This window comes from Leopardus geoffroyi, chromosome B1, assembly GCF_018350155.1.
Source record: "Leopardus geoffroyi isolate Oge1 chromosome B1, O.geoffroyi_Oge1_pat1.0, whole genome shotgun sequence".
NCBI lineage: Eukaryota > Metazoa > Chordata > Mammalia > Carnivora > Felidae > Leopardus > Leopardus geoffroyi.
In genome coordinates, this window is record NC_059327.1 from 62,122,237 (window position 1) to 62,135,886 (window position 13,650).

The 13,650-nt window shown below is 34.6% G+C and overlaps 1 protein-coding gene across 3 annotated transcripts in view; it reads right to left on the reverse strand.

Moving 5' to 3' along the window:
• The window catches only part of TLL1 (tolloid like 1), a 213,385-nt gene that overhangs the window by 124,519 nt on the left and 75,216 nt on the right, over positions 1 to 13,650 (reverse strand). For 2 of the 3 annotated variants that reach the window (XM_045463733.1, XM_045463738.1), the window contains one exon: positions 1,349 to 1,456. In XM_045463733.1, the coding sequence (XP_045319689.1) occupies positions 1,349 to 1,456 (108 nt within the window). Of the gene's footprint in view, positions 1 to 1,348; positions 1,457 to 2,912; positions 3,091 to 13,650 lie in introns of those variants that run through there. The other variant, XM_045463745.1, reaches the window with a different exon arrangement.

Below are 13,650 nucleotides of genomic sequence, written 5' to 3' on the forward strand. Positions count from 1 at the left end.
TAGAAAAGGTAGGTTTCCTGTCATCAAGTCAGAAACCAGAGCATTTAAGGAAAACCCAAGTCCTATGATTCTCATTCCAGGGCTTTACTAAAATGCTCTCCTAATTTTATCTCCTATTTTCCTTTTCCGTTTAATTTTCAATGCACAAATAATAAAAAGTCAGCACTGAGCAAACAATATAACCACTAATGATATCTGAACAAGTGCAGATGAATTCATATCACCAGAGTATGGTTCATGAGTCTCTTTAGGCTAAGACGACGAAAGGGCCAGAAACCCATAAAGACAACCAACTGTTCTTGGACCTTGAACTATTTCTTTCCAATACCTTTTCCCCCTTTGAAATTAATACCAAAACTTATTTACCTAGATTAAAGCTAATAAAAACAAAAATAATAACAAAAACCATTACATTATATAAGCCTCTTGGAGGAAAAAATCAATTAAGTCCTTATAAGGCAAATAAGTTAGAGTGCTTGTTCACTGACTAATAACCTGCTTGATTATTTGCATTACACAGTCACATTTTTGCTGTGCTACTTGAGAAAAATTTTTGAAATTTTTTCATTGAACATTCTAGAAAGATGAGGTAACATTTGAATGTATTCATTCCTAAGTAGTTATAAGAAACATTTTTGAAGAATGGAATTTATATGTTTGAAATGATGATTTTGTAACAATTATAACTTCATATTAGACAGGCCTGAAACACATATAAATAGGTTTAGAAGAAGGTTAATTATGAGGGAAAAAAAGTGTCTTTAGTTATAAAATTATAAGGATAAGAGTAATTATAAAACTTTACAAAAACAATGCCTCAAGACTACTAACAGCAATGATGTTCCTCATATTTAGCAATTTTTAAAAATTTTTGTAGAAATCAAAATTGCAAAAAATTCTGTGTAGGCAGTTCATTAAAATAGAAAAAAAAGAAATTGATAAAATAAGTGGTTATTTCTCACATATTCTAAAAACAAACTAAGTATATATTATGGGAAAGACAATACAGTTTGAAAGAAGAAAATAAGAAATACAGTTAATTTGATCTCCTCACTTGTAAAAATATTAGTATAGCCACCCCTCATAGGGTTATTATGCAGATTCAAAAGGTTAATATCTGAAAAGCACTTAAATCAGGCCTGAGACATGGTAAACATTACAAAATGTTTGTTAAGTTAATAAAATTAAAACTATTAACAAAATATAAATTTGCAAATAGGCTCATTTATGTTTAAGAAATGGAAGTTGATCAGCAGGACATGAAAAGTGACTGAAAGAGTACTTTTAGCATTTCAAAAGTATCTTTTCTGCAAAATGAACACAAATTCAATCAAATAATCAACCATACCTGTGGTATGTCCAAGTCCAAAGGGATTCTGTGTAAGGTCAATTGTCCTATCAATTTGAAAGATACTTAAGTCTTCATCATCTAAGGCAATATCACCCCAAAACACAGCTAAAAAAGAAAAGTTCAATTAAAATGAAATACTTCAGAGCAAAGTCAATGCAAACAAAGCTAATCAGAAAATTTTGAGAAAATTATGGAAATGTGGTTCAGATAGATATTTCAGAAAGTACTTATAACTGAATAGAATATTGACCCTGTAATAGTATAATATGAGCCACTTATAAAAGGATATGACCCACATTTCCTTACTTTAATGTTTGAGGGAGGGGAGGGAGTAAGTCATTTCTCTGAACGAAATGGTCACTAATTTATGGGGGATCTTAGGAAAGAGTTCAGCACTCATGGCTCATTTGCAAATAAATGAAAGTGTGTTTGAATTTGCAGTGGATGCCTGTGACCAAAAGCAGGTCTTCACAGCCAGGTAGCAGGAGAGGTAGTAGTAACTAAATATTTTACTGTCACAGCACCTTACTCATCACACTTGTATACAATTATGATACACTTTCTCTAAATATGGCATTGCCTCTGAGTTTCTGTGAAATGTATAAATAAATACTGAAGTCAGTTCATTGGCTTAGTCAATGTTAGTTGAAGTGACTAAGTCACTTCACTGACTTAGTCAATGACTAGGTGCTACACCTTTGATCTTTCATATTAAATAAAACATTGTCCAAATTTTCAGGAGCTTCAAAATCATTGACCCAAATCCTGAAAACACGCTATCTTTTATATCCAGTCTTTTATACTGCTTAATAAAATAAAGCTCTACAAACCATTGTGGGAAAAAATGAGATAATTTCTTTAAAATCAGTATATGAATTTCTCTTTTAAAGTCAGAAATATACATCAACAAAAAATGCCCTCTTTGTATATTCGAGTCCAAAGCTAAACTAATCAATCTCTTAGTGCTGCCAGATGTCAAAATATAATAACTTTAAGAAACACAGCAAATTTAGAGAATAATCATGAGATTAAAACATTGACAAATGCCCTGGAAGTTGTGGGATATTGTTTCCTGATACAGGCTTACAAATTTTCTTTTCTAAAATTTACTTCAAATGTTTCTTTTGCAAAACCAAATGGGAAAGGGGGGAAATACATTAGAACTTTAGGAAGTGAAAAAAATCCTCCATACTTTTCCAATCACTGTCTTTTAGTAGATTTAAAACTTAATACTTACGAATTTTCACTATAAAAAACTAGTTAATAAAGTTAGTTAATTTATACAATTTACATTTCAATGCCGAAAGCAATACAATATTTAGGCTTTGGTCAAAAGTTTATTATGTAGAATTATTCACCCAGTTTAGTTCCCTCATGCAAAATGACATAAGAAGGGGTTAGATTTATGTGTAAATCTAGAGAGGGAGAAGATAGAAATTAGTTTAAGGAAGGTTATCACCTCAACATGCGGAAAAATATTCACTAAAATTTGAATCCTCTCATCAACCCCTCTCTTGTGCCCTACTGTCAATGGAAAAGCATGAAGTAGGGAAATGCTTACTATCTTTCACTATTGTAGAGACAAAGTAATGAAAGGTCTGTAGAACAGTTTATAGCACTGGCTAAGAGGCTGGTCTTGATGCCTGAAATTGAATCCAGATTCTAATCGGCTTCATACGCATGTGGAAGAAACCGCTGATGCTCCACTCCCCTAAACCCAGACATCTCAAGAAATAGATGACCTGCCTAAATAAAAAAAAAAAAAAAAAAAAAAAAATTGCAATTACATAAAAGACTGGCTAGTTTTGATAAAAAATAAATTTTGCACCTTTCCCCCCCAAGATTTTACACTTTAAGGTAAATTAAAGTTTGCTAGTTATTTACATCTTCCATCGTGTGTATTTACGATGCAAGTAGTTGAGGGCACGGACTGGCAGTGACTCTCAGCCTGGCTCTTCCTTTCTTAGAGCAACGAGAGACACTAAAATAGTGTTACTCTAACATTAATTCGAATAGGAATCACAGCGGATCTGGTTAAAATGAAAGCTCTGATTTAGGAGGTCTGGAGAGGCCCAGATCCTACATTTTTAACAAGTTGCCATTACTGCAAATAATTGTCATTGCCATCATCTTGACTAGCATCATTTTTTTTTCTCAAGAATAAACTCCTCTCTGAATCAGCTTGTTAACTTGAACACTGAGGCACTCAACCAAACAAAACGTAGTTTGTCAGTACCCCATTTATATAATAAAAGTAGTATGAGTAAAATAAAACTCAAATGTGTTTTAGATTTTTATTTTCTTGTAACGACTTTTCACATGCAATAGGATTCATGTCTTGATGGATGGATTATATCAAAAACAGATCCGCAGTCCAAAGATATAACACTTCACAGGAGCAAAAACATCACTTCTGGGGAGAAGAAAAGGCACAAGGCCAGATGATTCTTAAGAGGAAACAAAACCGTTCTGGAATACATAAACCCATTTTTTTTTTTATTTAGTGTTATTTTTCCTGAACTCAAAGCTTCAGAACGGTGTGGCAGGTCTGAATACACCATGAACCGCTTCAGGAGAAAACCAAATATTTCTTTGAGAACAAGCAGTAGTGAACGACAAAGCCAATTCATTTCTGTGCAGACTTGATATACACTGCAGGCCATATATATCTTTAAATGCTGATACTATCAACATTAACAAAAAAAGAAAAAGTAGCCATCTTCAAATTACAACCCATCACACAGTTTAAAACACACAATTTCTTTCTTTGTATTGCACACATCTGAGGGTTTCCTTAATCCATCTTCTACTTAAATCTGAGTGTCTTATTTCTCCATGCTAGAATACTTTACTTATGCATTGGTGTAGCAAACTGGACCACAACCCCTTATATTACATGGATTTAGAATTTGCAGTATAATCTAGTATGTATTTGTTATTCAGGCTCCAAGATATTTCTAATTCTCAAATCCACTTTGGGGTTTTTTACTTTTCTTTCTTTATGGTATTTTCTATTTGTTTTGCATCACAAAAATGAGAAATAGTTTGAAAAATATGAATTACTACTCATTAGCCCCATTTAGTACAGTGATTTGAGGTTGGAGCTATCAGAACTGAAAGGAATACAGGAAACTGGTTATAGATCACAATACTAGGGAAATGCTCAAGTGCAATTGGAATATTTACTATCTGTTTGGAATTCTGCTCAGATTCCTATGGTCAAAAATGGGTTTGGAGCTAACCAATAGGCCAACATAAAATGTCAAGAACAATTTTTAAACTACATGGAAAACCACAGGTATTGTTTTTCTTCTGAAGGCTATTTGCATTCATTGTACTACATTTTTATTTTTTTAAATCGAAGACCAAGGAAGGCAAGTAGCTTTTATTGTAGTAGGTAGAGTAAACATATCTTATAAAAGAATGTATGGTCAGAATAGGCAATCCAAGGTCGGGACTCCCTACACCACGACTTTCAGTGACACTTCTTCCACCCACTTCAGGATTCCCCAAAGATCTTTAGCCCTTCCCTTCTGAAGCTGGGATCCAGCAGTCAACTTTAAGGAGGCTTCGAGCCTGCGATTTCCTAAAAGCTGTATACAAAACATACATAGGAGTTTATGCACTCAGTCACATGTTTTGCAGGGGAGAGGTCCACCACAGGCTGTCAGAAAGGATCACACAAAGTAAAGAGCCACTACTTTTGCCAAAAGCAAAGCCTTCCCGTCCATTCAGGAGAAAATGCTTGCAAACTAAACACCCTCACAAAAATGGATGCATTTACTTGAATTAATGCTAAAGAATCTGACAGCTGGTTACTACTTGACAGTGTACTGTAATGGAGTCTCCTTGGGCATTACCTACAGAAAGTCCTTCCAGAAGGACTTCTGTGTCCTGCCTGTGCTTCCATCAGGAGTAGGCCAGCATGCAAGATTTCATACCATGTTTTCAACAGTCTGATTCGTCAGTCTAATTTTGAAAATACTGACCACAGGAAGCATGCGTCACTCATCTTTAAACCCTCACTTGCCAGAGTGTCTGACATAAAGTAAGTCCTCAATGTTTTGAGACACACAAAAATTGCGAATGAGAAAATACCGTGCATCGGGCTATAAATCGTGCATGACAAAAATAAGGCTAGCCAGGCTATGTACTTCACAGGTTTGCCTTAAGACCCAAAATACTGATATTCACCATTCCAAGGAAGCAGTATTTTAAATCCTTTCAATCTACAGTGGATTACTGCTATATACTCAAAAAAAAAAAAAAAACTAAAGGGCAACTGTCTTTCTTTTTTATTCCAGTACTATATATTATTAAGTGCAGTTATGGGAAATGTGTCTGCTTTTCTCTACACATCACACTGATATGGTCAGGAAATACGGACCGAACTAGGAGATCTGTTATCATGAGATTTATGGGATTTGAAGAGATAGCTCAAAGATTCAACAATAGCCAAGAGCACTTGCTCATTACACTGTTTTCATATACAGTTTAAACTTTCTGCTTTTATTGATACTGGATTTAGGGAGGAAGAATGATGCCATGTGAAGGCCTGACAAGGCTGCTTTGGCTGCTCTAGCCTACAATAAAGGCTGAGTAAAAATTTCCTCGGACAAGGACAACAATGAAGTCTCAAAAGTCAACTATTTTTACTTGATTGACAACCACTAAGAAAATTCCCAAGGAAAAGTAAGATTTGGCAAAATTCTAATTACACATTTTGGAGACAAGGTTCCAATACTTAAAAGGGAAAATAATTTTCAGCTGGCATCTCATATGCACAGAATAAAATTTTCCCCCAGAATGACACACATAAAAGTCAATTTAAGTTCCAAGTTTGGGAAACAATTATCTGAAATTTTTTAAATCTTAATACAACATAGAAATAAATATGTATATATTTATATAGACTTTCATAATTACTCTTCAAAAAATATAAGAATGAGAATTTTTTAAACTTTTTTAATGTTTATTTACTTTTCAGAAGGAGACAGAGACAGAGTGTGAGTGGAGGAGGGGCAGAGAGAAGGAGACACAGAATCCAAAGCAGGCTCCAGGCTCTGAGCCTGACACAGGGCTTGAACCCATGAACTGCCAGGTCATGACCTGAGCCAAAGTCGGACACTTAACTGACTGAGCCACACAGGCACTCCAAGAATTTTTTTATGCAGTATATCTCCTTCTTAAATTTCTAATAATAAAAAAGTATTTGCAGTCCAATTATTGTAGTGAGTGTTATTAAGAAAACAGCCCATGCCATCATAAAGAATGAAATCTTGCCATTTGCGATGACCTTTGGAACTAGACTGTATTATGCTGAGCAAAATAAGTCAGAGTAAGACAAATGCAATTATGACTTCACTCCTATGTGGAATTTAAGAATCAGAACAAATGAACATGGTGGGGTTAGAGAGAGGCAAACTGTAAAATAGACTCTCAACTGTAGAGAACAAACTGAGGGTTGTTGGAGGGCTGGTGGGTGGGGGGCGGGGGGGGCTAGATGGGTGATGGGTACTAAGGAGGGCATTTGTGATGAGCACTGGGTGTAAGTGATGAATCACTGAATTCTACTTCTGAAACCAATGCTACACTATATGTTAACTAACTTGAATTTAAATAAAATCTTGGAAGGAAAAAAACAGCCCATGAAATGTTTTATTTAAAATAATTTCTAGGTTTTTTTTTTTCAAGATCTGCATTTTCACTTCTACCATATATTATCACATAACATGAGCAAAGCCTTCTCATCTGCATTAAAAAGTGTTCATAGGGTGCTAGGTGGCTCAGTCGGTTAAGCATCCGACTCCTGATATCAGTTCAGGTCATGATCTTGCTCGTGAGATAGAGCCCCATGTCTAGCTTCATTCAGCATGGAGCCTGCTTGGGATTCTCTCTCTCCCCCTCTCTCTGCTCCTCCTCTGCTCACTCGTTCTCTCTCTGACAATAAATAAACATTAAAAGAAAAGTGTTCACATAGTGAGATACAAATGATGAGTTAAATAAAATGATACACTGGGGTGCCTGGGTGGCTCAGTTGATTAAGCATCCGACTTCCGCTCAGGTCATGATCTTGCGGTTGGTGGGTTGAACCCCGCGTCAGGCTCTGTGCTGACAGCTCTGAGCCTGGAGCCTGCTTCAGATTCTGTGTGTCTACCTCTCTCTCTGTCCCTCCCCCACTTGTGCTCTGTCTCTCTGTCTCTCAAAAATAAATGAATATTAAAAAAATTTTTAATAAAGTGGATTATATATCCTTCCCTCATAAACTGGATTGAAAGGTGCCTCTGGGTAACATGACTCTTATCTGGCCATTTTCAAACAAGATGTCTTCATCCACCAAAGACAGAATTTTTGAAGGGAGGGGATACAATGTGACATAAAAATCTAGATACAGTTTGGATTACTGATTATATATTAAAAAAAAAAAAACCTGTCCAAACATCCTCCAAATTGAAAGGTCCCTTCAAAGAACCCATAACTGTCACTAGAGTGAAACACAGTCTTCTTTGTTATTTCCTAAATCAGGAAATAAAACGTAATCACAATACAAAATCAAATGTTCAATCTGAAATGCAAAACAAACATATACATATGCACATACATACACACATACATATATACCACGCTAAAGCAAAGAATATTTCTCCAGAATATGGAGACATTTGATAATAAAGTCATTTTCCATGATACTAATGACTTTCAAGATGAATCTAGATTGACCAATAGATTATGAATACAGATCACAAGCAACAAGTTGTCTTCTTTAAATCTTATATTTTTCTACTCTAATGCAATTGTACTTTATGGATATGAGTAAATGCTAAATTTTCAAATAAACATCTTTCTTTTTAAGTCAGAAAACAAAATTGTTCTCATAACAAAAGATCCATTGAAATACCATATCAATCTGCATTTATAGCCCACAATGCCCATGGATAGGATTTCTCAGAACATTTTTAAAATATCACCCATACCACAAATATTCATTCTGAACTCTGTCTCAAAAGAGAAAACACTGACAAAAACGTACTTTGATCAAACAATGTAAAAATAAATATTGAATTTTTTTGCATATGACCTAATAATTTGTTACAAGCTTTAAATTTAGAAAACAAATTACTGTAGTCCATCAGTTTTTAAAAACTGTCATTCTTACACTGCTGAAAAATGAATATACAAGCAACCGCTACCAAGATTTGGTTTATTTATGTTTCCCACATCGTACATCTTGTAATGACAGAGCAAACACTTGTTTTTTCTTCCCTCAGGCCTTTAATTGTTTACACTTGTGGCCACTTGTGTGGGCGTCAACCCTGATACTTCTTTCTTAATTAAGTTTGTTTATTTTCTAAATATTGACACTAGCTCTTGGAATAAATCTTAATGTCTTCCTGGAAGTAAGACTGTTCATGCAAATTTGTTGTTTTCTATATTTTAGCTACATTTTACCCACTGGCTGGTCATCTATTCACATAAACAGAATCTTTCCCCCCCCCCTTTTTTCCATTTTTTATTTAGTCTACTGTTAGGAAAGACTGAGAGAAAATGCTACATTCCAACCTTTGTATAAGATTTCCTCTTGAGCACAAGTCCAAGGCGGGGTTTTTCTTTGGTTAATATCCCCCACTGCCAACCCATAAAACAACATGTACTCAGTGAAATAAACTTTACAGAATTTAAAAACTCACTGATATCCTAAAAAACTGGATTCCATGCACTGATTTCTATTTCTTCCTCCCATAGTCTCAGGGATTTTAAATAATTGGGAAGATAAAGGGAACTTTACTCACACCAAAACAAGCAAAAATTGAAAAAAAAAAACAAAAACAGTGAAATATCCTGTCAATATTATTTTCAACCTTTTAAACTGCTACTTTAAAAGATCTATAGTGGCACCTGAGTGGCTCGGTCGATTAAGCATCCGACTTCGGCTCAGGTCATGATCTCATGGGTCCTTAGTTCAATCCCCCATCAGGTTCCATGCTGACAGCTCAGAGCCTGGAGATGCTTCAGATTCTTCATTTCCCTATCTCTCTGCCCCTCCCCCACTCATGCTCTGTCTCTCAAAAATAAACACTAAAAATTTTTTTTTTAATAAATAAAAGATCTATAAAGTGTCAGTAGCTTATACTAACATTAAATGTGTAGTGTTTCCACACTTGTCCAAAGGACAAAAATACAGATTCAAAGGGGCACGTGCACCCTGATATTTATAGCAGCATTATCAACAATAACCAAACTGTGGAAAGAGCCCAAATGTCTATCGACTGATGAATGAATAAAGAAGATATAGTACACACACACACACACACACACACACACAGGAATATTAGCCATCAAAAAGAATGAAATCTTCACCATTTGTAACAAAGAGGATGGAACTAGAGTATATCATGCTAGCGAAATAAGTCAAAGAAAGACAAACACCATATGATTTCACTCATATGCAGAATACAAGAAACAAAGTAGATAAACATATGGGAAGTGGGAAAAAAAGAGCGAGAGGGAAACAAACCATAAGAGACTCCTAACGATAGAGAACAAACTGAGAACAAACTGATGGAGGCAGGTGGGTTGGGGATTGGCAGGTAGGTGATGGGGATTAAAGAGGGCACTTGTTATGTTGAGGACTCGGCATTATATGTAAGTGATGAATCACTGAATTCCAACTCCTGAAACCGATATTGCACTGTATGCTAACTAACTAGAGTTTAAATAAAATTTTTTAAAAATTGAAAAATAAAAGATAAAGCAACTTCCAAAAAAATAAAAATAAATGTGTCGTGCTTGTTATTAGTAAAATGCCCTCATCGACATTCCATTGAAGGCTCAGAAAACCCTCAGATATTATTGATTCATATCACTAAACCTGCTGATAGAATTTAATTTTAAAAACTTACCAGGCCTTATTGTTCATCATAGAATGTATGCCTTTTATTTTATGTAGCAGTTTATTAGCATTGGTTTTAGGTTATTTGTTACAGTTACAAGATTCTGAGTTGAGAAGCTGTCTAAAAACTTCAGTTTGAGGTCATGCTGGTGACTCATCTTAACCACATGAAGAAGGTCTCACATGGGGAATGAAGAAATAAGTGTTTCCCTTCTTTTCAGATTTGCAGAAACAAGAATGTTACCTGCATTGGCATATGGAGATGACATACTTTATTGAGAAAATGGAAGTGATCTACAAAGGAAGAATCCACTAAATGAAACTGAGTTAATCATAATGTGCATATGGGAAAGGATAAACCACCCAACTCTGCTTACCTAGTTGCAATATTAATGTTATTGAGTAATCTGCCCATAGTGTTTCAAGCCTTGTTTAGGGTAATAAAGGAAAAGAAAACAGATGTTGAAATATAAATAGGGGCACCTGGGTGGCATAGTCAGTTAAGAGTCTGACTCTTGATTTCGGCACGGGTCACGAGCTGGAGCTCTGCTCTGACAGCGTGGAGTCTGCTTGGGACTCTCTCTCTCTCTCTCTCTCTCTCTCTCTCTCTCTCTGTCTCTCTCAAAAATAAATGAATAAATATTTAAAAAAAATTGGCCATTAAATCCACAATCTCTCTGTAGTGTTACAGATGAGTTCATTTTAAAAGAGAATAAATTACAAGTTCTTAAAAAAAGCTTCCAAATGCATAACCTGAATAAAAATTTTACATATATATATATGTATATATATATATATATACACATATATATATATATATATATATACATATATATACATATATATATATAATTGAGCAAAATAATCCAGTGGCATAAAAAACAATCCATATATTAATTCACTTTAAAAGTTGTTAGAGGCTTATAGGGGCGCCTGGGTGGCTAAGGTCAGTTAAGCATCTGACTCTTGATTTCAGCTCAGATCATGATTTCATAGTTTGAGTTTGAGCCCCACATCAGGCTCTGTGTTGAGCGTGCAGAACCTGCTTGGGATTCTCTGTCTCCCTGTCTCTCTGCACCTCACTGCTCTCTCTGTGTGGCTCTCAAAAATAAATAAACATTTAAAAAAAAATTAAAAAATGACATAGAAGTTGTTAGAGGCTTGGGGCACCTGGGTGACTCAGTCGATTAAGCATATGACTTTGGCTCAGGTCATGATCTCCTTGCTAGTGAGTATGAGTCCCATGTCAGGCTCTCTGCTGACAGGTCAGAGCCTGGAGCCTGCCTTGGATTCTGTGTCTCCCTCTCTCTCTACCCCTCCTCCTCCCCTGTTCATGCTCTGTCTCTCTCTTTCAAAGATAAACATTTAAAAAAAAGAAAGAAAGAAAGAAAGAAAGAAAGAAAGAAAGAAAGAAAGAAAGAAAGAAAGAAAGAAAGAAAGAAAGAAAAGAAAAGAAAAGTTGTTAGAGACTTATAAAACAATGTGTAAAAAAAATTTTTTTTAATTTTAAAAAGGTCTTAAAGAAGCCCTCCAGAAGGGACTAATGTTTAATGTTTAAAATCCATTTTTTTCTTGAATTTCATTAGTGGCCTCTTATGAAGTAGCAAATGAATAACTATTCGAGCCACAGTCTCTGAGAAAAAAGTAATTTAAGTGTGTACTGTAGCCAATTGTAATGATGGACTGTCATTCAGGGATAGCGTAGTTAGAGCTATAGGTATATAACATAAAACTCGTATTGTGAGCAGTTGCTAGGGCGATGTGACTAATTCTGGCAGTTTTATCTACTTTTAATATTCTTCGCAATGATTCAAAGTGACCCTCAGGAACCTGAGCCTACTAATGTTTTGAATGGTAAAATAGAAAAAAAAAAAAGAAGGCTAAATAGTCAATTTGTCTTTAAATAGTTGTTAAAGGAACCTACCTAATATACTAAATTGTTTTCCAGCTTTCTTCAATTACAATTGACGTATCACATTGTATAGTTTAATGTGTACAAAGTAGTGATTTTATATATGTTAATATATCCATTGTCTTATTCACTTATAAATTTTATGTGTAGGGCAACAACTTTTAAAATCTACTCTTTTAGCAACTTTCACTATACAATACAGTATTATTAACTTAGTCACCATGCTGTGATGTACTAAATTATTAATCCCTAAGGAAAGAGATTTTGCCTTATTTATTTTTGAGTTCCTAGTACCTAGCATAATATCAAGCACAAAATAGAAGTTCAATAAATAATAATAATCAAGGTGTCTGCTCGTTTTTAACGTAATAAAAATAATATATACATATATTTCCGAACTCTGACCTAGAAAAAAAAATAAAGCCTAGGGGGGAAAAAATGAATGACCAACATACTGGTAATAAACACCATGAGCACCCAGGAAAACTTCCCAGTAAAGCAATCAGGGCTCTTTGGGAAAAATTACTGATTCTAAGTTTTAGTTAGGAAATGAATAAGATGGGCCTGGAATATATACCATAAACCAGAAAGCAATGAAGCTACCAGAGATAAAAGTGTTATGTTAAAGGATTCAGAAATCAGTAAACAAGCCTCCACCGGCCAAAACTGGGACAATTGAAGAATCGATAAGGATAATCAACAATCGTATTGTACACCATTTAGTCCATTAGCACATAACACTAAAACAACAATTGAGCACTTTTGAAGGACACTAGGAAATCAATTCATTTTCTTTATGTAAACGTACATATAAAGAGAAACAAATCTTAAGAAACACACTGCATGATAACTAGTGAGACTAAGTATTGTGTATACATTTTTAGAAAAGTTTTCTCTTTTGAGAATGGGCTGTTCCCACTTTGGGGATAGTTTTCCTTTGAAAGGTTTGCCCTTTGCTTATTGATTGTAGGTTCTTCTTATACACTCTTGATACCAATTTTCTTTCATGACAGTAGTTTCTGGTTTATAGTCGATGCTGATTATAGTTAATTCAATGTACTCAATTCATATAAATGCATTTAATTTCAACACAATAAATTTGATACACGTTTCCTTTATGTTTTGTGCTTTTGAGTCATATTTAAGCAGCACATCTTAAATACTTTATCCAGTTAGAGAAGACCCTTATGCACCTATTTTGGATTTTAGCATTTTGATTTACAAAAGAAATTGACCCATACTATTTTTGCTCTTATTTTCATTGTCTAGCTTTAGAATCAAAATTATACTAACCTTATAATATGAGCTGGCAGACATTATTTTTTCGTAGTCATCATTTGTGTAAGAATGGGATTATTTGTTCCTTAAATAGTTGGCAGAAATTATTTGTAAATGTGTTTGGGCATGGTATTATAGTTAAAGGCATGGTAACCTAGATGTTCCCTGTCTGCACTGCCCCTATAACTATGGAGAGGGATACCACTAATAAAGTCTTTT